We start from the raw sequence: 27,426 nt of genomic DNA on the forward strand, positions 1-27,426 counted from the left end.
GGAGGTGCGAGCGAACGACCTGGACGACGTTGGTCGGGGTTTCGCGGTGCGATCTCTCTTTCTCTCGGGGTGGCCGGGAGAAATGGCAGGCGGGTCCGCGTCTTCGCGACGTCTCGGACGAGCGAGGCGCCGAGGCTCGGTTTTTGAGCCAAGTGGGCGGCTGTTGCAGTCGCGAGAGAAGTGAAGTGTTTGAATGACTTGGGCTCGGCGGGAAGGTGGTTTTGCGTTACCCGGCTATGCGGATTTCACGGAGGGCAGCCCGCCGTGCTCGGATGGACCCGACATGAATACCTCCTCGGCGAGGTGGGGCGGGCCGCCGGCTCTCTCGGCGTCGCCGGATCACCGACGCGGGCGTCCCGAAGTGCCGTGTAAATCTTCCTGAAAATTACAAAGTAATCTCGCGGCGCGCGATGCTCCCATCGGGTCTCGTTCGTGTACGCGTGTGCGTCGTGTACCCAACGTGAAGTGCCGTTCGACTACGGCGTTCTCCTCCGCCGTCGCCGTCGTGCCGACTGACTCGGCGCGTCGCGCACCGACGTTCGCAATCGACCGCGACCTTTCTCTCTGTTTTTATTCCGGTTTCTTTTCCTCTCTTCTTCAATCTGGGCACGCCGAGAGAGATTTCTCTCTCTTGCCTCCGCGCGCGTGAGGGAGAGAGAGACCTTTGCGATTGCGTTTCGCGATTCTCCGTGAAAGAAGGGCGGAGGTCTTTCCCCGGGGCGACCCCGGCTACGAACTTGGCCGTGCTCCTCCTCACGGACGTGGAACCGTCCGTCTGTCAGGAGCGTCTCTCGAACGTGAAATCCCGCTCGGGACCTTGACGGGCGCTCTCGCGAGCGAGCGGATTCCCGCGCTCGGTCGGTTTCGAGGTATCCCCCGGTGCATGCGTTCGAAGGTGGGCGGATGCCGCGCTGTCCACGCCAAGGACACGTATCCTCGGGCGCACGGCTCGAGAACAATGAGGATCTCAGAGCGGCCGCCTCGTTCCACCCTTCGTCTACGTCGTCATCCTCGTCGTCGTCGTCGTCGTACGCTCCGCTGAAACGCATGAGCGAAACCTAGCCGCGTCGCGAATGCACACGCCGTGGGAATAAATCGACCGAGGGAGGGTGTCACGAACTCGCTCTCGTCCTGCCGCGCGACGGTTAGAAAGGACGTAAGGAACGGTATCGGAGGAGGAGGAGGAGGAGGAGGCGGTGAGGCAGGAGGATAAGGAGAGGCTAACGAGCCGAACAGGATGAGTCATTTCGATTGGAAGCTGCTGCGCCGGAAGAAGGTACCGTGTCTCGTTTGGCCGGGTGTTAACGCGTCTCTCTTTCTCGCGATTTCTTTCTTCCCCCCCCTCCCCCCCCCCCGGGCTCTTTGTCTCCCCGCCGTTTCGCCTGCGAGAGCACGAACTTTTCAGATCCGTGTTGCTTGTAACGCCAAACGGATTACGGGCGTCCGTTATATTTCCAGACGTATCGGACGGCTGTTGGCGATCGTACGTGCGCGCAAACATCTTTTTACGAGATACTTTTTTTCACACAAATCCGTTATTGATTATATTTAATCAAAAAACAATATGCGATTTCTCTCGCTTCTCCCGCGATCACGTTGAAAAAAAAAAAACAAGAACACGCGTATCCGCGCGGGTTAAGAGTGCTATTAGTCAAAATTCTGAAACACAAACCGGTGTAAGCGTAAGCCGCGGTTACAAATTGCCGCTCTCATAAAAAGCGACTCATTGACCCGCGAAAAGATTAGCGCGAAAGTACATCGCGAGGTGCGAGCTGCTCGGTTTCGCACGGAGATGGATGTACAGTTGGGAATAATAGAGACATTGAGTACCGCTATAATGACGGTCCATTAGTCACCGAGAGAGTGAGACGGCCGGAAACGCGGATAATTGCCTTTTTGAGAGAAATTAAGAGCCCGCTGTGCCGCTGGCGCCGAGAGATACTCTGAGTGTCATTTCCGTTGCTTTTAGTAGCCGCGGTTGCTTGGAATACACAGCCATTGTCTCTCGAATTTCAGCTTGGCTTCGCGTCCTTGACAGACGACATGTGAAACTTCTTCTTTCACTTTTATAATTCACAGTCAATTTTGCACTAATTAAAATATCGAGGCATTGATAAATTCCCCAGTGTAAAGCATTTTTTTCTGAAAAAATTACTTACGGGGGAATTTATTAATGCCTCGATATTTTAATTAGTGTAAAATCGATTGTAAATGATAAAAGTTAAAGAAGAATCTCCATTATTGGTGAAGACTAAGCTGAATAATTGCGGAACACCTTGCGCACCCTTAAGAATGACACTGATATATTTTTATTGCTCGCAATAAGCGTTTAACAGTTAATAACAGTTGTTTGCAAGACAATTCAGGAACATTTCCAAGGTTACATATGCGATAAAAAAATCTTACGAAATGTGCAAGATCACTCTACGAACCCATCTTGACCACCAAACTATGTCAGAAGATTAACGATACTTTCTGTTAACTGATAGACCCGATCTATTCGATAACCATCGTAGGATATCGAGGGGATAAATGAACACTAAGCAATGGGTGCAAGATCATATCCGGAATAATAGAGACGTCGAAAGTGCTTGTGAGTGCCGTCCATTTGTCACTTAGGTAAACGAGGCAGGTCGATGCGTAGGAAATTATGCTGCATTTAATGCGTACCGTCATTTCCGCGGATTTTACCAAAGCACACTTAATGACACCGTGACATCGCATTAACTCTTTCTACATATTTTGCCAATAGTGTTATAATAATCATTGATTGATCGATAATTTCAGTAGGACTTTTGAAAAAAAATTTCATACAAATATGAATATAAGTGATATTCATCTCGTTTTTAACTATGTATAAATTATTCTATGAATTTCATCGTCGTACATAGTCTGAAATGCAAATCTTTAGATATATCGAATTAGTATCATCGTAACATCTTGGACTTGTACAGACATTAATTCTTTAGTGCGCATATTTTTGTAGAAATTTCCATTTTCTCAAAATAATTATGATGTCAAGGATTTCAGGGAATATTTAAAAATCTTTCTCGTATATTTGGCCTTTTATTGACAAATATTTAATGTTTGTATATTTAAACAAAAAGGCATAGATAAACAACGAAAGCACAGCTTGTTGTTTCAAACTCAGATACATAAACAGAAAACCTTAAATACTGCATAAAAAACAAACACAACATGAACATATACAATATAATTGTTCTTTTATTGATACAACGAAAACACCACCGACACGCTACCAATCTAACCCACATGCGCTTGCGCGACCATAAAGTATACTGAAATATTGAACAACGGTGGCATTTAGCGATAAAAATGCGAAGTACATTTGAAAGACGTGCTTTGTAGATGTGCAAACCCACGCATATAGCTTTGCAAATATGCAAGGCGGCGTACTAAAGAGTTAAAGTTTTATCTTTCCTTATAATTTCACAAGCTTAAGACTGTTAAAATTAATGCGTCAATATTTTATAATTGGGAAAAGCATTTTTTGTATCCCGAATCGAAACCTGGACTCTGACAAATTCCGTCAAGGAATTCGAAGGACCATTGAACGACGAAAATTCTCGTAGGCTTAATATGTAACTAAAATCTCTACTACGGGATAATTGATCTAGAAACAGTAAAAATTCCCTTAAATACGGTGAAAGCGTCAATACGCTCGTAAGCAGCGTTACCGGATTGATTCTTCGAATGTCACAAGTCGTTGCCACTTCCACGCCGAAATTTTTCTCGTCTCCTCGGAAAAGTAATGTTCAGCGATCGCGCGCACACACTCTCCACTCTCTCGGCGCGCCGTGTTCTCCTCGTCCAAGTATAATCCGCCTTCGAACTCTCCTCTCGGCGGTATGCGCCGAAGGTGACCACGAGCATCGGCCGCTAATGGGAATTTCGAGTTGTTTGCTCGCCGTGCGATCCAACGTGAAAAAAACGCGTAGGCGCGCGCGTATCGTCTCATCGTGGCATGCTTTCTCCGCCGATGAAACGAAAGCTCGGGGCCATCTCCGTGCTTAGCTCGAGAACAGTAGCTGTATTCAGTGTCGTGTCGGCGGTACACGAGAATTATTTACCTTTCCGCGGTACTTCGCGAAGATCAAAAATGCATACGTTCGTTACGTATCGCGCGAACAAAATCGCGCCTAGCTTTTTCAATGGTACAGAACAGACCGATATGGTGATAGAGAAATATTCCCGGGGGCCAGCCGATCTAATTAAAAGCACGTCAGTTTGCATAGGCAACGCGCGCTCTAATTGAAACCACATTAGCATGGCCGATGTGCATGATAAAGTCCGAGTCTCTGGAAATCAGGTCGACATTCCGTCGCGATTCCGTCCGGGACTCTCGCGCGCGAAGGCGTTCGAGGCGACGTTGTCTCGGCCGATTTCCAATTAACAATCGTTTAGCGATTGGGTAACCGTGCATACCAGCAGGTCGCATGATGATCGACGGGATCGCGCATGGCGACAGCATTGGCTGCGCGCCCCGTTCGCGCTTCGTTTGGATTAGGCGGGCGACCGGTGTGTATTTGCTCGGCGTGTTAGCACGTATGGACATATTTGCGCGTTTCGCCCGCCGGCGATACTACCTGCGCGCGAGACCGATCGTGTTCGCGGGATTTGCATAACAGAAAGAAGGCGTTACCGCGCGGCCGGCGTTAAATTTCAGGCGTCAACGCGCGCCCGGCTTTCTGTCCCCGCGGACTTTTCTCGCGTCTCCGGTAATTACCTGTACACCTCCGGCCGATCGCGGCATTTCGACGCATGTGACGTAATGGAGCTCGCCAGCCACCACCATCGTCGTCGGCATCCCTGTCGCCGTATTGTCTGCGCGCCTTCTCAGCGCTATCGGTGCGCTTTATCGTCATCGATAAAACCGACTCTCGCCGAGACGGTGAGGGATTTTAACCCGGACGAGTTGTGCATGCGATCCGCAGTGACATTCATACGTGCATTAATGGATTATCCACGTTCCGCTGCTCAAACGGCCCGGGCGATTTGCATTGAATGCGTCAAGTGTACCGATGATTTCGCCGCGCGACTTTAATTATCCGTGTAATGGACTTTGCGAGACACACTTCACGTAACGACGAACGAAATGCCCCATTAGCATAGCCGATTTTCCCGCGAAAAACCCGACCGCGACATTTCAGCGCGTCGCGCTCGCTCGCTCGCTGTGTCATTGACATTATCCGGCGCAAGCCGAAGTCTCGCGCTGTAAAATGACGAAGGTGAAAAATCGGAGAAATATATGCGCCGCGTGATCCTCGCAGGTGGAGCGATTTTCCGCGTGTATGCACCGCGAGTAGACGCGATTAACGTCGGGCTCCACGTTACGATCGATCCGCGGCTGGATTTATCTCACGGCCTGACATTTGAGCGCGCCTCGCCGGCTAAATAATCATCCGCGTGTTTGGGTGACGGGACGTCGTATTTTTACTCCTCTATCGCGCGCACCAGCTCGCTCGCTACCCCATCGGCATCGCGACGACATTTCGCAGAAGAGTGCCGACAACGGGCAATAAATCGATCTCGCGTCTCTCCGCGGGTCTCTCGCGAGTCGCAGGAGCGGAGGTGCGCCCCGAGGACCCCGCGCCCTCGCCACTTTCCCACGCTGTCTTCAGCGCCGCGTCAGAGCCAACGAGCGTGACCATTTCGCGCGTTTTTCGACGTTGTCGTGTTGAAACGTTCTTGTTTGCTCAACTCGCGCGCGATATTCATTCTATAGAAACGGATGTCGCGCATATTCTCAACCACGAGCAGTTCCTTAACGGTCGAGGAAGCGCGTGAAACGAAGTGTCGTGGATCGAAATGTTTCGTACACTGCCGTGTATCAATGGAGTCTCATTCTTCAGGTATGATGATATCGGAGATTTCGAATTACGTGCATCATTTCTCAATATTCGTGCATCATAACTGTTGCTTTGGAGCATCCTTATCAGTTCACAGAATAATTAGCAGTCGTGATATGTGATTATTCAGAAATGATTGCCACAGACCTGAAAAACCGGGAGAACCGAGAAAATTCATGGAAATTCTCGATTCATTATGCCTACACAGAAAAAAGGAATTAATTGTTTATGTAATACAATATAACTGAAATTTAGTTACCACTCCTAGCTTTTATCTGCGGAAACCAAAAACTAGGTACAGGGAGAAAAGAATAGACTAAATTAACTCCATTTCAGTTGTATTATACGGACAATTAATTTTTACCTGTAAGAGCTAGTTTTTAACTTCGGGAATTAATTCTTTTTTTCCATGTAGGAAAAGTGAGATAACATTAATACACAACATTGTATAGCTACTGGGTTCTTTTGATCGCGAATTTGAGTTACCGACCGTGAAGAAAAGTCATATATCTCATAATAAGACTTCAGAAATGTCCCGGACGAAAGTCCGTCGCCTTACGACGCGTCGGACGTTAATTTATCAAATATCGGGCAAGCGGAGAAAGTTCCGATCGTATTCGAGGAGATATCAAGCTCAGATTCCACATTATGTGCCGTAGCAAGGCTCGTCGTCCCGGACGGGGTTTATGCGCGCGTGCAAATGGAACGATGCGAGGCGCGTAAGGCTTTCCTCGCGCACGTCTCGCACGCCCGTCACGGGTAGGCCTCTGTCTCTTTCTCTCGTTATGGTTTAATGACGTTCCGGTATTCAAATCGCAACGTCGTACGATCGAAGGCAGGAAACACGAGCCGCCGCTTTCCGACAGGAAGATGCCTTTTATGTGAAACTTGAGAAACGCGAGTTTACAGTTGACGTTGCGTACGGACCGCTGCGGCGTCCATGGAAAACGCGGATAATGGGAAAACTTATCGCACGCCCGCGATCTGTAAATTGGAATTTGCTCGCTCACCTTGGCCTATGTGTACGCGTCGGCCTGTCGGGATCGCGCGTGCGAAAATTCCAGATCATAATTTCGCGATACGTGACCCAGCGATACGACGTGGCGCGTATAAAACCGATGGAAATGGACGGTTGCGCTTGGCAGGCACGCGTTATTACATCGGCGAACGTCGGTACACGCTCCGCGTGTCAACGCGAGGGCCGATTTTTTCCTCCGACTGTCGGGTGAATTGCGAGAGACAGCCTGCTCCAGTCGCGCATGCAAAAACGTCACGACGTGCTGCTCGCGCGGTCTTAAAGTAGGCCAACGGAACCGTCCGTTGCCCGGCACTGCGGGCGAGGGTAAAAGGAGGGTCGATGCGGCTCGAAATCAATAATCGTCCCCGCAGTTATAGCTATTTAAGTCCCGTCGCTCGGTCCCGCTCCGGGAGTAAACAGACGCGCGGAATTCAGGAACGCGGAATTTCGAACCACCCGTGGAACGGCGAATTTTATTTGTCAAGGAGGGGGGGAAGGTTAACGGCATTCGTCGGGTAATTGCGACGTGTCTGGCACCGCACGTCGATCGAAGAGGAGTAATTTTAGAAGACGCCGGAATTACGAGCCGCGGAAGTTGCGGGAGGACTGTGCGCGAGGAGCATAACGACTCTTAAAACCCGTGGAAGGTAAACGCTCCTGATTTTTACTCGGCTTCCCGGACTAATTCGATGGTTTTACGAGCCTCGGTAAATACACGGGGCAACCGAGCGGCGTGCCAGCCTAATGGTACTGTCAACATATTTTTTACGGCCCACGCCCTCTCGCATTTATGAGTACAAATAGCAGTGCTTCGCTTGGGGAATATGGATTTCTTCTCGCTGTCACTCGTGTCCGAGCCTATTTCGCTTGCCTTCTCTCGCGCGACGCTCGACCCTCTCTGTCCCTCCTTTAAATATTCCTTAATACACAGGAAGGGAACGATTCGATGACGTCGGCTAACGTTTCGCTAACATAATGTAGCGACACGATATATACGATGTATATGAGCTATGCCTATTGGGCAATGTTTACGGACAGCCAAAGGTCGGAAAGAAACAAGGGTATCGGTAATTTGCAGCTTCTTCTTCCGAGACCTCGCTTTTGTCGGTATAAGATGTATGTGTGAGGATGTAACCGTAGTTAAACAGCGAACACTCGTAATACATACGTAATCTTTGGTCTGTCAAACGTCTCCCGTTTTGTACACTTTTTTGTTTATATATACATTTGAATAAGATTGAATATATAAATTGGTATATTTGTAGTTTTTCACATCGCGATATTTTCATACATATTGTAAAACTTTAAAGTGTGAAGTCATGTAGTTAAAGATGCTCGCGAACATCGTCTAGCCGGATGCAAACGGATCGAGGGCACTGCCTCCTGTCGAGTTGCACCCGACGGGTGGGGCTGGGGCATCGATCGCCACCCCCGTGCGTTCCACACTTTCAACCCCGGCTCTCAGACGCGCAGCAGCCGCGTCGGAGCCTCCAACCACGTAGCAAAGCAGTCTTTCTCCCTCGAGTAACGACGCTTTGTAAAGCTCGCCTTGCCCTTGGGCATTTCACTAACCTAGCTCAACTCAGCCGTGCAACTTTCCTTATTGGCTTACACGCGAGATCTGCACCGTGCTGCACACGACGGCACTAAGGAGGTTTTTCCCCCGGCCTTGCAAAGTTACGGGGTAGCAAACGCGGGGAAATAGCGGGAGCTACCCGAATTCACGCGGGGGCTGACAATTGCGCGTTTCGTGTGCATCGGGAAATTGAATTCTATCGGCGAGAAAGGGGACTCTGAAGCTGTCGCTAAAGATAGGAGAGAGATAGGTTGGACGTAAAATCTATCGTGGAAATATGTTCGCTTCTCGACAATTAGATCAACGGTAAAATATAATTCACGATCTCTCTCTTTCTCTCTATCGCCATTTATCACGGCTATTGTCATTATTTATTATTTGTATTCCTGTAACGCCAGGTGGATTTAAATTAAGATCTACAATGACAACTTGTTGATATAAACAGTTGCTGGATAAATATAGAGTTTTACGAACCGTTAGACCGGCATTCGCGCGATTTAGATCAATCAGAGATACGACGAACTTTGACTCCGGTCGCCGCGTTATTCGTGCCAATCCGTTCGCTCTGTAATAACATCGTCTAGTACGTGTTTCGTGAATGAAATTCTGTGCCACTCGCGAAGTTACTTATAATGGAGCTTTATCGATCGTTGGACGAGCGCCAGACGCGATTTTAACGACGCCAGGAGGTTGATGCTTCGCCGCTTATGGAAAAGTGAAGATAACCCGTATAGATATGGCGCGAATTTATCAAACCGCCCCGATTTCTTCCAAGGGTTGCATCAAGATTTATTCGTCTCACCTCGCCCAGTCATATTGCTTTTCTAGATCGGCGAGATTTTCCCCGGTGGAAAAATTCACGAATGGGTGTAGTGCGAAATTCATTATTCTTTATTTCAAAGCTCTCCCCCCCCCCCCNCTCTCTCTCTCGAGTCTCCTTTCCTTTTTTTCGAAACATTTGACACAAGATTTCTTCTAGAATTGGAACGCGATCCTTCAGGACTCATTGCCACAAGACCGTCTCGCATCTCCTTAGCGTGACCAACGAACGAAAACTCACTTTCCATTAACAAGAAATCGCACCTTATCGAACGGCTATCGAAGCTTTGACACTTTGGAGTCAACATATTACTTTGGTGGGCACCACATCCCCCCCCCAATATTTGTGTGTATATATATACGTATGTGTGTGTTCCTCACGCTGGCCACTCACCGGTCCAGGTTAGGCTCGTAATTTTCCCGTGAGTTTCTAGTTGGGATAGGTAAGCGGTGCGAATCACTGCCCGATAAATACGTCGCCCATACTTACGGTCGCCGTAATAAAGTGGGTGCTATCGCCTTGGTATGCTTCGTTGACCGGTAACACCGACCAGGAGGCTGATCGTCCGGCATGCTGGTCGTGTTCGGTGTACACACTCGTACACACACACACACACACATGCGCACATACATTGGTACACGAAGATGGGCGAGCGCGCGCACGCGGGATCTTCATTCAATATTTAACCGGCGCGATGCTCTCGAGCGAGACGAGGAGGAAAGCCCGGGTTTCTCCATACGTTGCGTCTCGCCCGTGATTTACGTCCAACGTCTCCGCGCCTCCGCTCTCTACCCTTTCCTATGGTATAATCCGCTTCGCTTCCGAAGCCGATACCGCCGGTATAAATTATCCCACGAACTAATTAACATTGTTGCCGATATCGCGCCAACGACGACTCGCGCGCGTAATGCGAGAGGATACGGAAGATTAATTGCGCGCGCGCCTTTTCGCTGCGATTCGGCGCATCCTGTCAAAGACTCCTTCTTCTCAACGCGGCGGAGAGGCGAGTTCCGGGCCTCTCGAGGATGCGCCTTTGCGCGCGCGCCTAGTCGAGATAGGCATTGATTTATTGTGCGCGCGTGTAATAGAGATTATTTATTATTTTGCGCGCGAATCGTAGCAGGGCGCTCGTCTTCCATCGCAATCCGTAATTGATGACTATATAGCGACGGAATGCGCCTTCTTGTTTCGCATGCTCCGGTCGTTGCGCGAATCTTTTTGCGGCGTCGTCATCACGCTGGATTAATAGTCGGGTGTATTATGTGTTTCTGGTTTATTTTGCGAGTCCTGTTTGGAAATTGTCTCCGAAATCACACGCAGAACTTTGCCGTGCACGGGGAAAAATAATTTGCTGGCACAGCAAAATCTGTGTCAGTTATTATGCGAACAGCAAAACGATTTGTTAAGAGTAATCGCCATTCGCTGGATTATTTTGCCAAGTCTACACATTATTTTGCTGTGAGGACGAATTAACAAACGTAAGAAAACACTACTCTGCCCTAACAGCAAATTAACTGGCTCTAAGGACAGATTCACTCAACGCTGAATATTTTCTATCCTGGTAACAAAACTGTTTCTGTTCTAATTACGAATAATTTGTTAATTTGATTACGCCGATGAAATTTTATCGCTGTCGCAACGAATATGCGGCAGCAACGATGTGCGATTCCGTTACAACTGCAAAATTATTTTTCTATTCGTACTTGAAGTGTCGACATTTCGCGACGAGATCTAACAAAATATCCGAAGAATAACGAGATCTGGAAATTTCACGGCTTCGATCGCGTAATACTCCGAATATATAAAAATCTCTCTCTCTCCGGTCGTGGCAAAAATAACTTTTCGCACGTTTTCGCCTTTGTGCGCCGAGAAGACGTCAGGATGCACAATATCCGATAATTGACGGGAGTTTTGTTTATCTTAGTCATCCGTTCGTCTCCTCGAGAGAGCGGCTCATTGACGCGCGAAATGGCTGAGATAACTGAATTCCAATAAGAAGATGCGGCGTTAATGAATCCGCACGTGATCGCCCGACGCATCGCCGATCCGAGGGTTAAGTGCCTCTCGTAGAAGCGTGTTTCGTAATGCTCGACGATGACATGATATTTCATTGTGCGCCCGGGTACCGGTTGCGTAATTATCCGCGTTCAACGTCGCTGCACCCTTACCTCGATGTTGCGCAGTAATCGTACATACGTACCACCGCGGCCATTTATAAGCCCTCGCATTGACGACCGTCGGACTTCTCGTTACCGGGACTACCGTAGGCTACAAACGACCGTTTTCCTCGGCGGGTTCCGCGCTGCGGAACACACAGCCGCGATACACGTATCGCGCAAAGTTACATACGTACATCTCCTGTTCATAGTTCAAGCGCTACGGCACACCACGCCGGCCGATTCCGCCCGATCGGAAAGCGACGCAGCCCGATTTCACGTATCGAGAAAGAAAATGAATTATGACGTACCACGAGTGTGTGTATAGTCGGGCCGCATGGAGAAAAGAGTAATTATTATTGGCTGCTGAGGCGGTTAGCACGGACCGATCGACTCATTTAACCGTCCAGCCAACGTCCGGTTGTTTCAAGTCTCTCTAATAGGTTCGGATCTCATTGTAATAAAGTACCTAACGGTCGCGCCACGGGAAACGAGAGTAAAATTTACGAGGGAGGGGAAAGCACCGGGCACGGTTAATAATTTGATTAAGGCACTAAACGTACGCTCTCGATCGCGCTGAGAGAAAGAGAGTAAGAAGAGAGCGAGAAAGGATAACCGGCACGGCGACCGTTGTTTTCGCTGTCGTTTTGCGCCGCACAATAAACAGCCTCGGCCTGTTATGCCCGCGATATATCCTCGCGCATACTTTTCCGGCGCGCGACGCGCGAGCCACGCGAAGAACGGCGGCCAACTCGAGGAGGGAACTTTCCCTCTTGATGGCATAAGAGCGCGGCCGGCGGCGGAGGAGACACGCGCTCTACGAACGAGAGCTGCTCGAGAGAGATTAGCCCGGCTCGGCGGCTCCCACGCCTCATCTCTCGCTATCGCGTCATCGCGGAGATTCAATCTCGCCGGGCCGGGGGGGAGGGAGGGGAGACGATACAAAACCAGCTCCGGCCGCTGTCGATCCGCCGCGGAGCGGGTTATTTTTGCCCGTCGCAAAAACATGCAAACTCCGCCAGGCCGCAAGGATTTATTCGCAGGCAGGGGATATCCGTCTGCTGCTTTCGCGCGTTTATATGGAAGCCGGGAGATGGGATCGCGAAACCTTGACAATGGCGTGCGCGATCGTTCCGCATCTGCGAGAGAGAGACTGCAGCGCGCGATCGTGAAAAACGGTTAATTACGCGTGCACGCACGCTTGTGGTGAGTCCGCTTCGAGAGTCACGGTGGCCTTTTCAAGGGGATGCCGATGACGAATTTGATAAGCCCTGTGGTAGAAATTTCATGCATTTTTTCAGCTTTAGTTATCGGACGGTTGTATTCACTTCTGTCTAGCAACCAAAGAATAAAACTGTCGCAATTGTTTTCCCTTAGAAATACCCTTGAACGAAACTCTATCTCGTCCGTTTCTTACGCAGACGTTCTTTGAAATTTGTCCGACTGACACATTCGGTATGTACAAACTGCAGGGTTTCTGTATCAGATAAATACTTCTTACGCCAACTGACAGCCGGAGATGTCAGTCTAGAAATTCTCAATCGTTCTCCTCGCGCATCGAGCAATACTCCAATTTATTTGAGCGCGTGCTTCCACCGTGTAAAAGCATTTATAATCCCACACGATCGATAAGATGGTAAACTTGGAAAAGAATCAACGTTCTGTCTGTAAAATTGTCAAGTCCGGTCCCCCCGCGCACGAGGTGGTATTAGCGTTTCGCCGACATCTCTTTTCATTGTGTCCCGTATACATCTGTCCTATTACGCGTTCACTTGTTTCCTCGCGCGATTCTTATTGGCCGTATGTTTCGAGGGGTACGATCCCATCTCTCCGGACTCGCCCTCGCGCGGATGCAGGTGGAGGAGAGGTAGCTTTGCTACGTTGCGTTTCGCGCGATGACTCACGTCCGCGGGAGCGGCGCATCGCCGTATTTCAGAGAGCAGGAAACCGCGAGAAAGGTCCGCGCATTATGAAATCGGAGATATTACGGGAGGAAGTTGTATTCACGGCGGTCTTATGGGCGCACGCTTCACGTAGCCGCGGCGCGTAAAATATCATCGTTATGCGCCGCACGGGGTTGATATTAGCCGCGGCGACGGCGCCGTCGTCGTCGATATTTACTGGTAAGCCCATTGTTTTACGCCGTGCTCTACGGTTGCGCCCAATCGCTACCTAACCGATCTCGGCCGTTGCGAAAGCGATCGAGTGACCGGTCGCGCCGCAATCGTTCACCTTGCCTTCGACGCGATTTTTATCGCGCTCTCTCACAACCACCGGTTCCGCGCAAGATTTTCCCACCGCCGATTATGCAAATTAATCAGTCGCAAAACGTGAGCCTATTGTGAGGGGAATTTCCGCCACCACGGCCTTCTCAACGGCCGACCCGCCGGATTTACGGCGTGTCGGCGGAGAGTTATGGCGATTTAGCCAGTATGACGGAAAACGCGATCGTCGGAGCAGCGGAGAGAGTGCGCGAGCGATTTGCAATTAGCGACCCGCGTAAACTTGATCGTTCGTATATCTACTTGTGGAAAATGACAGCTGATTTTGGCGTCAAACGTATTTTATAGTAGCAGCAGCATGCATGTAAGGTTATTATTACCAATACTATAGTAGCATTTGCTAGAAAAATGCTTGTGACTATTTTTGTGTTCAAAAGGTATGTTCGACGTCGAAACTAATTTTCTATCGACGATACAATACGATATATTGTTTCACGTGTCGAATCGATTGTCGTGTCACAGGTGATACCGGCAGATCGCCGGCCGCCGGAGAAGGAGGAGACCTGGACGTTGGCCAGCGATCAGCAAGATCCGTGCGGCTTCGACGACGAGTCCAAGGCCTCGAAAGCGGGGCCTCAGGAGCCCGAGAAGACTGCGGAGGTCATCTCCGCGGATACCGGCGATAACACGTTGCCGCGCAGCCAAGAGACCAGGAAGAGCAAGACGAAGAAGGTGAAGAGCTACCTGAGGAAGTGCAAGGGCGCTCTGTCTAAAGGCGACGAGAGCATCGCGGAGAAGCGACGTCAGGAGAACTGCACTTCGTGGTACTTGGAGGACGTAGCACCGCCGTGCGCGAGCAATCGCGAGGATCGGGACGACGAGTCCGCGGAGAGGTACACGGAGTTCTCCGAGGAGAGGCTCGAGCAGACTCGCGAACCCGTCGAAGATCCGCCGCCTGAAACGCTCGGAGCGAGTCTCTCCAAGGGCGAGAACCTCGACGGGACTGCGGACGAGGCTCTCGCCAGGCTATTGGAGGAGGATCGCAAAACCGATCTTAACAGAAGCCGGACGTCCCTGTACGAGGACGCCAAGGAGCAATGCGATGAGAAGATCAAGGAGCCGGCGGAGCGATTCCGCGACCACGCGAAGAAGAAGAACGACGCGGTCTCGCTCGAGACGTTGACGACGGAAGACACGAACTTGAACAAGTGCGACTCGAGCGACACGCTGATAGCGGAAACGACCGAAACCGCGACAGATCTCGACGCGGAATCGATCGCGATCGTCGCGGAGAAACCGTCCGTCGTTGACGGCGACGAAGGGGCAACGTTGCCGGTTCCTGCCTTTTCCGGGGTGAGTCATCTTACAAGTATCGAGATCCCTAAAGGAATTAGCTGTCCGTATAATACAATTGAAATTTAGTTAATTAGACTTCATTTTTAGCTGTGAAGGGGCTGATAAATAGGGACAAAGGAAATTAGCCAAATTAACGAAATTTCACTTCTATTACATGGACAGCTAGTTTTTGTCTGTGGGAGCTAATTCTTTTTTCTCGTATAAATTGACAAACGATAAGAGAGATCATTTTTGCAATCACCGACAGGCAATGATCGTCGCGATTTATTTCGCCGCGATAATGTGATAAGGTTTTAGCGGATTCAAAAGTGAAATATCGATCTCGCAAGTTGTCGTTGAAATCCATGAATTAAAAGGAAGGAAGGAAGGAAGGAAGGCGAAGTGACGCGGATTTAGAAACGTCACGACCGCGTCGATACCGGCCGCCGCTATTGTTTCGCCGGCATGAACTTTCATAATGGACAGACAACGAAAGTTTACGGTCGCAGATGATATTAAATCTGCTTGATGCCCGTGCTCGATAAATCGAATTCTGCCTGTTGTTCGGCGACTAAAGTCTCGCGTCGAGATTAACGGCGCCGTCGCGAAACGCGTTATACGCGTTTAAAAGGAACGAACAATGTCCATTTGAATACAAACCACAAGTACGGTAACCGCGCGCGCGGCAGTAAAGCAAATTGCAACACATATACCGGCTATAGGCAAAGGAAGGCTTCCCCGTTCGTAATTTATGCTCTTACTCTTAATGCGCTACTAGCAATGATTAAAACGTAATTTCCACGGATAGGAAGAAATACGGCGCACTCGCGTTTTTCTTCGCTGTGATTTACGGCGCTTCATTTTCCACCGTTATGATTTATACCGGCGATCGTTCCCTCGCGAACGCTCTCGCGAGGCCGTGGTGTCCGATTCAACGCGCATTTTATCGAATATCTAACAGCGTGCGTAGAATTTCTCGTGAAAGTCGCTGCGATGTGTTGCTCAGTAGATTTTTGCCGCGTTAGTTAAAAAATTAAAAAAATTATTCGTTTCATAAATAGGTAAAAAAGGAGCCAAGTGCACGCGAATAACCGTTTTTTTTTTAATATTAAAAAAAATTGTTTCTGAGAGAAGATTATTATATCAAATTAAATTTATCATATTAAACATTAATTCTAAGCTGTACACCAATTTAATCTTGCAATCTCAAGAAAACAATGATATCAAGAGGTTAACGCCAAGTGAAATAATTAACATTCCACTTAGCTCGATGCAACCGTGTATCTGATGATTGTGTTCATGGTTTTACAAAATTTAACATATTACATATGAGAGTTATACAAACATCTAATTTTGAACATTTCATTGAAACTGATACACAGCTCGTCAATTTACGGCGAAATTTTGCCTGTATTTAGCTGTATTTCTTATCTCCATTGTTCGACTATATTATTTGCATAACAGAGGAATAAAAATCGTTCACGTTTTATCGTTGGTAAAATTTTCATACGTTAAATAATCGAAATATATTCACCGAATTCCATCATGACTTCGCGACTTCACACATCCGCGACTTGTCTCGGAGAATATCGCGTGAAGAGCAGCAGCTCGCGTGCTGAATAACGAAAGAAACGCCGGCAAGTCTCGGAGTGGAGAAAGAGAGTAGCGTCATTATCGATGCATGTATACACATCGATTGTGCCACACGGTCGCGTGATATCGGCCCCGTTCAGCTCCGATCGCGGTGCGCCGCGTGGAATTTGGCGTGGGCGTGTAACGCGCAGGATTTGTCTCCTTTATCGATCGCGTCTCGCCGATGACAATTCGTGCGGGGAAACATGACTCGGCATATATATCGGATACGGAGCGTTACTTCGCCTAACGCTTATGACATCCTGATTGAAAGTTTAAGCATCTCGACTTTCTCTGCACGACCTCGTCCAGAGACATGCCCCCGCGCCACTTGACTTATTCACATTAATGCACATCGCATGGAACTAAAGTCACTTGTCTTATCCGCATTAATACCGTCCTTATAAAGCGATCGCTCATCCTTATTGACACATAACTCGCGAGAAATTAAGATCCACTGGAATCATGACAAATATTTTTTTGAAAAAAATTTTTTTTACAATTTTTGTATAATACTATTGTCTTGAGACAATTTACTACGTATTAGAGCATTAACATTAATTAATGCTTGCACGTACGGATTCTTATACCTTCCTAGGTGATCGTAGGAATAATACCAAAAAAACATTATTAAGATTAGTGTGTTAAAAGTATTTATATGCCGGTAATTAGGTACACCCGTTTCTTCCATTGCTATCTTATTTTCGATTAATATTGGGAATTACCGTGCGACGGCGAGTTATCCGCCAACGAGTCCGTATAGCCAACGATCGCGCACGATCGCATCGTAATTGCCGATTTTTGCCGGGAGGAATCGCGAGCAGGAAAACGCGGTCTCTCTCACCCAGATACCTACATAGTGCGCCTCCGCGCGGACGGAGTTCGGCTTCATGGCTCCGCGGGTTAGCCTAGGTTAGACCGGGTTCGCCGAGGTACTTGTTAGGGCGGACCCGGCGAGACGGAGGTGTGTATGGGAATTGCGGGTCGTGCTCATTAATTATATCGGACGTGATCTATCTGGACCACGGCTGGTTGCGCGGTCGCCCGAGAGTCACCACGTGCACTCCACGCGGACGGCGTGCATCGCCGGCGACCACGCCGGGTTCTCTCTCCGGAGAGAGGACTGAGCGAGGTTATTCGATCGTGTGCCTAGCTTCCTGCCGAAATCTCACGCCAATTCGCTCACTTCCCGGTCGCGAGTTCTCATTGTGCGGTCAAAAATAATCTCGAAAATGACCTCTCGAAATGTTCTCTCACAATGGGTGGTTCGAAGTGGGGCGTTTCAGTTCCAACAGATCCGACTGATTTCCTTCCCTGCAGACGCAAGCTTATAATGATCATGAATCGCTTAAAACTCAGTTGGCTCTAACTGGTCTCGCAGGGAAAAATGTTTTTTTCTCCGAAATTTTAAAACTAGCATAGCATCTTGCGCTAAACGTGGAAGAAGGGGTAAGCGAAAGAAACGCGTGAAGATCTCGTAGATCTTACATGTTGCCGTCAAGATCGATCTTCAAGTACGAAATATCCAAATTTACGTGCAACTATCTTATCACGTATACGATCTCGAAGATATTGTTCTGCTGGTATTTTCGTTCTACGTCGTGCCGTAATCATCGATTTTAGACGTAAACATACGAGATGCAAAATAACGCAACATCGTGAGACATTTCTCCGATCGATAAACACGGACATTTTTCCAAATTGAATCGCGCGGACCGATTGCCGCGGCGTTTATTTCCGATCGAGATAACGCGTCTTGATTCACGACGTGCGACGGTACGCGCGAATCCGATCGATCGACCGGCCGGCGTTCGGTTGCAATTCAGAGCAATCGGTAACCATCTACATATAGCGGAACTCGGTTTTTCTAACGGGCAGTCCGACGCACCTCGCGGAAAGACGCGGAAGTCCCATGGGTGCGTGCGAGCACGTTCCACTTGTCTCGAGACGAGCCCACGACGACGACGACGAGGAGGTCTCCAGGCGATGTGTAGCGGGGCTCCGCGAATAAACACGGTGTGGTATCCACAAGGTGGTTGCGTTTACACCGGCATTAGTTCGTTGACGTTCACAGTGCGCGAACACGGCACGCACGCGGCGCGCGCGTACGCACACACGCACATTACGTGGGGTGGCGTAAATCTGGCCGCGAGACCGGTGCCGATCGCCGCTGAAACGCTACCCGATCATCAGTCGTGAAAGTGTAGCCGCGGAAAATGATTGCCCGCGCGTCGGTTGTGCTCGCTGCACACGCCCGCTTTCCTCTCTCTTTGCGTCTTCTCTGTTCCGCTCCCCTCGCCACTCCCCCTCCCTCTGTCTCCTCGTTCTTCTCGCGAGAGAGCCTCTCTTTCGAGGCACGCACACCTGTACGGGGTGTCCCGTGCCGCGTGCACTTCGAGATCGCCGATACATTCGGAATGAGGGGACTTCTCATCGAAAGTTCGATGAGCGGCCGCGATATGTCACGAGTGCTGCATCTTTTTGCCCCCCTCCCTGGACATCTCACGGTGACTGAAATTGATCGAGTTGAACAGGTTCGCGTTATCCGTCGAACGTATCCCCGAATGCTTCGTTCGAATTTTCCGCTTATCGCGGCTCGAGAACTATTAACGCTTTCGCGGGACAACTGTCCTTTTTCGCGACGTCCGTACACGTCCGCGATTAACGCTCGCGCGACGCGGTGGTCCGGGACACCCCGTATATCTACGCTCCGTTACCTTCACGTCGGATTATAGATTAAGCCGCACCTCCAGCGTAGACGCGCGGAAAACGATAAGCGGAGAATACGGCGCGGGATTTATTGTAATTGGCGGTAATGACGGTTTTACGCCGCCGCCGCTGCCGCCGCCGCCGCCGCCAACCACTATGCTCTCTTCGGCTGTGCGCTTCGTCAGTATGCACGGTCGTAAGTCACCGGAGAAGCCGATTGCGAGCGCACGCACGCACGTGTGTACGCAACGCATCCGCGCGTGTATGCGCGGCTTTGAAACTAGGAAGAGAGAAGATGCCGTTGCTTCGCGAGGCGCACTCACCCAGATGGATAAAAGTCCGAAAACGAGATATCGCGTCTAGAAAGTAAGAATAGGACGTTGAAAATAATGTCGGCAGATGTCGCATGTAAAATGAAAGCGAAATAAATGTTAGAAACCCGTTGAAATCGTAATGCTCGTTAAAGAATCATGCTCCGTTATCGTCCGTCCCGGAAAATCCATCGTGGCGCCAGATCGATAGTTTCCGTTCGGAGAAATGGAGAATACGTTATCACTACAGAACGTCGAGATTATCATAATCGTGATCTCATGAAACCGATATCGTCCTTCTTACGAGATATTTAACTCGAAGAAAGTCGACGGTCAAGTGTACCGATCAAGTGTACGCTGTGCGAAAATTGATCGGTCCGTTTTGTTTATCGATACGGTTAGTCAACCAAGCCGTGACTGTTTGGCGTTTCTGGGACACCCCGATAATCCTTCTATCACGACCTGTCCCTGTCTCGTGAAACGAAAGGCGGCGTCGAAAGTTACGCTCGGTCGATGTCTTCCGAAGTCGCGCATAATTCGCAACGGTCGCAAAAAAGCCCGCAGCGCTCCCTTTTTTTCTCCCCCCCTCCCCCTTCCCCCNCCCCCCCCGAAGTGCCAGTGTCGCGCGAGTCACGGCATGTATTTTCGAAAGGTTCCATCGGGTTTCGAAAGCGGGGAAGGTAACGATTGTAACGACTTTTTTTGCGCGATCTCGTCGAGGCAAGGGTAACACGATACCGCGAACGCCGATGTAGGTTTATTGGATCTCCTCGTGTTCCCCATTCTTCGTCGCTTTCTTCGGTAATACGGCGTGGCGTTTGTGCTCATCCGCGAGGATGGACCGCTCTCTCGCGGGAGTAGAAGCAGGACGAATGAGAGGAGGAAGAAGGAAAAGAACCGACCGCGCAACACGTACTCTCGCCGTCCCTCTTCTTCTCAAAATCTCTCGCGTCATTTTTATTAAACTTAACCTCCGACCTCATAAATCTCGCATCCCAACCCGCGGTGAGAATTATCACCTTACCGCCTTTTTTTTCATCGCCCTGTACCGCCGCAATTTCCGATTGCGTAACGATGTTGGACTTTATAATCGCACGCGCGGTAGAGCCGTCTCTCAGAATATACAGAACTACAGTATTGTATATATATATATATATAGTGTACGGAACTATTTTATTCTAGTAATCAAATATTTGGCCGGAAAATATTCACCAAGTTTTAATCATTATTACCGAATCCCTTTTTCAGTGTACGAATGATCATCCATACTTAGACCTGATTATTTCTTTGTATCGAAACATCGTGCGAGTATTTTTTACGAATCCTTTTAATTTTAGATATTACGAATTGAAATTCGTTCTCCTCCGCTATTGAAAAAACTGTCATTATTATACTATCTATTTTGAATCATTATTTTTACTTACAAAGTGTTAATAAATAATCATCATCCTCATCTCATTGCGTGCATTTAATTTTTCATCGCGATTATTCTTTCGTAAACTATACTCTTTATCTTTCTAATAAAGCTGATTCTATTTTATTTTAAAATGACGAATAAGTTTTCACTCGTATTCTTGTGATTTTTGCAAGGTACAAATTAATCGACCGATGCTTCCCGTTACTGTTTCTTCCGAATATTTTAATGTTAAAACTATCAAATTACGATACGCAATTATCGATTCATCTTTCGATGGGATCCACGAAGCCGAAGTTACAGAATGGCATCGGTCGTTCTCGTTCCACGATATCGGTGTAATTCATTAGGCACGCGAGAATTAAACGGTCGCTTGTGATTTCCAAAGAAGTGTCGAGGTGTACCGATCGAGTTTCTCTCTCTAGCTTCTTTATTTCGGCGTTAAGGCCGAGGTAAGGGTCGAATAAAGGATCATTCTCTCATTGAACCGTAGCCGATGCCGCGATCGAATCGCGCGCGCGATTCTCTCGAGAGCGACAGCCCGAGCCGGGATTATTCCGCGTGACTTCCGATCGGTATATAGTTTAGCGGGCCATTCTTTTCTCCCCGGGACTTTCGCCGCGGCGCGGAGAGCGCAGAGAGCGCCGATGTCTTCCCGACGATCGCGGCCCGAGGCGCGGCGATAATAAGGTGTCAACGTTCGCGGACCCCGGCATATCGGGGCCCCCCGATGCCGGGCGATTTCCGGGTTATGCTCGTGCGTACCCAAAGGGCTCGCTCGTCCGCTCGCTTTGTAATTGCAGAATCATGCCGCGACGAGCGGCCACGGAGGGAGAATCAACGATCGACAAGCTCGCCGGAATTGAAATAGCCGCAGCAACAACTGAAAGTTCGTTTGCTTGTCGCATATACATGCCGTGAAAACCCCCGGGTTTTAAAGGAATTTCAAACTGCGACTGGGAAAACTACACCATTTTTCCCCGCTTTGAAGGCAAGCCCACTCACTCTGCACGGGAAAGTAACGCTCCTGCAAATTCGAGCTAGATTTGTAAATCTGACTATATCTTGTTATGCTACCAATGTATAAGTAAATTCAAATGCAGACTTGTAGCCTGTTTGTGTTAAATTCTCTACTCAAAACACTATTCTTGAGAACCAAAATTAAAGTTAGTTTGGTCTTATCTCCACTTTATTATGGTGAACTTCGTTTAAGTCTCTTTAAGACTTTAGAAATTTGGCTAATTAATCCTTTATGAGCACATATCTTGTTAGGAGCATCTACGTCAATGCTTATTCAGGGCCTGTTCACGAAATTCCGTTCAGAATTTGTCTTTCTTGGCGGAAGAACGAAGACAAGCTTATCTTGGATTCGCCTATCCGAGGCCACTACACTGGCGGTGTCGACGAAAAAAAAAATCCCTCTTTATCTCGGTGATACCGCGTTGTCGGTATAACAGCATCCATTTTCGATTCGGACGTACATGTTGCGGTATAATCTCAGCTCTTTGCGTAAGAAGCTCGGTCGTTTTGCGAAACGTCGCGCCGATTTGCCCATTCCCTCCCACTCGTCTCTGTATCGTGCCGTGTCGCGTGATTAACGGATCCGATGACACGCGATCGCGTCTTTCGCACCTGGCGAGCCTAGGTTACGTAAGACGTCCTTGCGTCGCCGGCGATTGCGTTTTTTGCGCGAATCGCGCGCGGAGCGAACGAAAGCCGATGAACTTTCTCGAAACGGCCGCATTGCTCGTCATTAATATTCCCCGACTGCGAAACAGCAACACTCGATACCCACCACTTTAAACGTATACGATTACAATCCTCGCTACGGTACTCGACTACCGTTAAATATATGTTTTACATCGTGTTTGCCTCGGCCCGAGTCGAATCAAGGAGCGCGCGCGAGCGTTACGTGTTTCACATCGTGTTAGACCGCTGTGAGCGCTGGTTAGAGCGGGGGCCGCATCGGGATCGACTTTCAAGGTCGCGGGCTTTTCCTGCTCGGCGAGGAGGCGGCCGACTAATAAGCAATTAAATTTCGCGGTTTACCCGGCCGTTTTCGTATTCATGATACGGCGTTAGAGCGACTTTGCGGCTTACCGCACGCGATACCGGACGAGGCCCGCCCATTACAATTGATTCCGCTCGGTCGACCGCGTCTTTTCCTCTCGATTAAACGGCCGAGCCGCGGAATACGACCCGCTCACCAGCGTACGCCTTTTATCTCGCGTCTCTGCCGGAATCGTTCGCTCCTTAATGCACCGACGCGCGCCGGGGAGAATTTACTGTACGAGTACTCGCTCATAGAGACAGGAATCTGAATCCAACAATGAGATCTTGCAGTTTCTCGTAGCTCAGGGATCCACGGTCCACGCTGATCCGAATTCGTACGGACACCTCTCGCGGTTTTGCAGGCACCTACCACTTCCGATCCTTCCGAATATCTATCGTTGATTCAAGACTACTTTGTTGTACAACGATTTTTCGGGAGGGGAAAAACTCGTGGATCCTCTTCGTTGTTTTTCGAGCACGATTCACCGGGTCTATTTGCCCCACAGTACGATCGAAGGGGTAATCAGCGCGAGCGACAACGGTCGGGTCGTATATCGTTTGCGCGCTGGTTCGTTCGTTATATTCGTCGCACGACTCTGAAACGTGTCGCTCGCTCCGGACGTTTCTCCCGGCTTGCTGAGCGACAGCACGATCCATCGGGCGTCCCAGGCGGCGGGATCGTTTCGCCCGTTAGCGCCCTTGCTCTGACAGATGAGAATCGTCCGGCGGGACGTGTTCAGCGGGAGAAAGTGATTTGACAGCGGACGCCTCTTGTCGTAGCGCGCGCGCGCGCGGATCTCGCGTGATGGTCGTGATACGGCGATATCTTGCCGATGCATACGCGAGAGCCATGCCGCCGCATGTCACCGCGCGCCGAGCGGCTCACGTTTCCGGTAATTAATGGCCCGCGTCATCGCCGAGGTCGGGGCGAGCGGTTACATCTGTCGGATGGATTGTCCGTTGCATACGGACCTTGGATGCGCGCGCGAGCGAATTGCGGGAGAACCGCCGCGAGAGAGCGTATCTCTTTCTTCCCTCGTGAGAAACGCCGAAAATGTTGGGCGCGAAAGAGATCGTAAAATCAAACTCGAGGCGGCTGTGGTGGGTTACCCTCGTAAAACGCGTAAACGTTGCTTAACGCTTTATAGCTTTAAGGGGAGGAACTTTTTTTATCTTTCCTCGTCAACAAATAACCGCGAGGCGACGGTATTCCCCGGTGTGTGTCGTCGGCTTGCCGAGAGCGGCAAACAAAATAACAAGCCTGAGGTGGTCTCTTTTAACGACACGATGATTATGAAACGAATACTGCGTACAGTGCGCTTGTGTGCGCGCCGAGTGAGAAGGGCGCGAAACTTCCGCTTGTCATTGTCGTTTCAATTCGAGCCGGCGAGTCGTCGCGTGATATAACTTTACATGTCCGAAGGACTAAGGAACACGATCGATTAATGTCCGGCGTGGCGGAGCTCGTTTTCCTCGGGACCGCGCGCGCCCGTTTCACGATGAGAAATAGCGCGCTCCACATTTGGGACGAGCGTTGCGTGATTCCAAGTTCCGAGCAGCGTACTTAGCCTATATTCCAGCACTACTGGTGCATACATTACCGGTTGATCGATCGCGAGTACATTGCACGGCGGTCTCACCTGTATACCGTGCCGGCTTTAAAGGATAACGACTGTCGCTGGTTATTTTCAATTCATTTCCAGTAATCGTCTCTGTTATGCAACTCTTACTACTGTGACACGAGTCTCGCGAGAGAACATCAGACGTAAGAACGTTTGTTGAGCAAAGGAGAAAAATCGGACCAACCTTTAGTCGACTTTAACACATTGAATGCCGTGGGGTATATCGGTAGTGTGATATTACCGCGTTTTGTTAAGTTACGTAAAACATATTTTTCTTCTCTGCTAACAAGTTACTTTAAACGTATTTATATATAGTTGCATCCACAAAATAGGCATAATATATGATCGATAAAGAGCCGATGAAACAAGGTGTGTGAATTATATTTATTTACCGTAGCTTTAAGTTACTTAACAATGTAAATCATTACGCTCGATTCTAAAATTTTGTCGCTTCATGCCTATCACAATTTCTCGGGTATGGGATTTCAAAAAGGGTCGGTATGACTCCTGTTTGCGACTTTTCAGAAGCGTACGATCGAAGGGTCCAGTCCTTAGTCTACAACAAGTGTTTAAGCTCTAAGTATTGAGAAATTGATCAATCACAGTCGATTATTCTCCTCATTCGACTGTGATTGGTCAATTTCTTAAGGCTTACAGCATCTATTGCAGACCGGGACTAACACGTTGGCGGCGTGTCTCTATCAGGACGTTCCGTATATCCCAGATCGTAAATCACCGATGGGTACACTAAGCAAGCTACAGCTGTGGTAAGCTTTTGTGTTTACGTTAGAAAGTAATAATTTTCGATCCGAGAGCGTGGCGCTTGCAGCGGCGGACCGCGCGCATCGCGCATAGAAGTCACCACGTGACCGACTGCCGACCGAGAGAGTGTCACCGCCGGTATCGTATCAACGGTAACGCGTCGTCCGTGCGGCGGATCTCGGCCCCTTGCACGGCTATTATGTAATAGCCGGTCATTATTCGCGTGACGTGAGTGTCCCCGGGGGTCGCGCCTTTCAGAGCCCGGCGTTATTGTCGTATAGACGAGCGCGCACCTCCTCTCTTCTTTTTCGCCGGCGATCACACCCAGACCCCGCGACCCACATCCCACGCTTCGAGCGGCGACGGCTCCTCTTCCGCCACGAGGATGACATTTTCCACGTCGTAGCCCGTCCTACTCGTCCGCCGCCTCGAGAGCCCCCTCGCTCACGGGCGGAATCGTGAGCGGTTGGAACCCGTGTGTACCGTACGGCCGCGTGCGCTATCTCCTCTCCGCATGTTGCGCCGCGACAAATTTATGGAGCCGGCTCCGCCGTTATGATTGAAGTCCCCGGGACGCGCGCGCGAGAGAACGCCCCGGTAAAAAGACGCTCACGGAAAGGACGGTCGCGAGGAAAGTGGAACGGTGTATTTATCTCTCGGCGGGCACAAAGGGTTGCCGATGGTACCGGTCGTTCGCTCGCTCGCTCACACGCTCGATCGATCGATCGACGGACGGACGGACGGACGGTGATCGAGCGGGTTTTAACTTCGTCGTGGAATCTCGCGGATGCACCTTCATACCTTTTCTCTGGGAATATCGCTTATTCCGTTTCCGACGAGCGAGATGGGACGGACGGACGCGACGATAAGAAGGAGGAGAGCCGGTGGTCTGGTCGCGGCGAAAGTCCAACCGAAAGTTGGGAGACCGCAACTTGCGTGTCTCCGGAACAATCTGCGGTCTCTCGATACTTCGGGACGGAAACAACCGGTGCCTTTCTGCGCAACGACACGGGCCGCAGAAGCGAGATGATGACGTGCGTACGACGTCTATAATTTGCATGCGAATGTACAGAATGTTCATTCTCTCTTCTGAGCCGGGGAATTACGTGGCTCACCTCGTTCCGGATTGGGATAAGGATTGCATACGGGTGCAGGATGTTCGTCTTCTTATTTCCAAATCACAGGGATTCACGTGTAAACTCGCCTGTGGACGCGTGCGAGTGACCTGCGTGTATCGCGAATCGTCGATCCGCGCGTTTCAGACGTGTGTCGAATTGCTTATCGATGAAACATGTTCATCGGCGTCGGTCGGTCGAGTTAAGCCGGCAAACCGCGCTGTGATGACGACTCATCGCGGCGCGAGAGCACACTTTACCAAGGGATATTCGATCGCCGTCGTATCGAGGACGAGGAAGTCCAAAGCTCGTCAATGAGAGCTCGACGTGAAAGAGGAGGAGGAGGAGGAGGAGAAGAAGAGAGAGAGACGGTCCATGTGGTTTTTTCCTGATCCAAGATATCCCGCCTGCCTTTTTTGTGCTCGGAAGACGCTCGTGACCGGTAGAAAGTACCTGGCAGCAAGTTGATCGCACCTCGGCGGTTTCTTTGGCAAAGAAAGCCGAACGTGCGGCTGCGCGAAGGGTCGCTCGAAAGTCCGCGGAGGTGGTGGACGAAGGAGAAGATGAGCAGCGGGAAGACGGGAAAGGAATAAGAACACGAGGAAGAGGGATCGCTGCCGCGTTAGCAACGCTTGTAGTCCGTCAAGCACCGCGACACTGGATGTCTCTCTTCATTAAAGTCCGTTCTGGCGTCCTGGTGTGTCGGAGCGTTCACCTGGACGGCTCAATTGGGTCCTGGAACGAGAGGATATCATGTCCTCCTCTTCCTCCTCCAACAGCGTCTTCACCTCCTTCTCCTTCATCCGGCTACT

At 49.7% G+C, this 27,426-nt stretch overlaps 1 protein-coding gene across 1 annotated transcript in view; it reads left to right on the plus strand.

Moving 5' to 3' along the window:
* The window catches only part of LOC106748052, a gene marked incomplete at its 3' end in the record, with an annotated part of 69,047 nt that overhangs the window by 22,279 nt on the left and 19,342 nt on the right, over positions 1–27,426 (plus strand). The window contains exon 2 of the mRNA XM_014626237.1: positions 14,185–15,015. Coding sequence (XP_014481723.1) covers positions 14,185–15,015 — 831 coding nt within the window. The remainder of the gene's footprint in view (positions 1–14,184; positions 15,016–27,426) is intronic.

This window comes from Dinoponera quadriceps, unplaced genomic scaffold (assembly GCF_001313825.1).
Source record: "Dinoponera quadriceps isolate SergipeBrazil2010 unplaced genomic scaffold, ASM131382v1 scaffold2255, whole genome shotgun sequence".
NCBI classification, from domain to species: domain Eukaryota; kingdom Metazoa; phylum Arthropoda; class Insecta; order Hymenoptera; family Formicidae; genus Dinoponera; species Dinoponera quadriceps.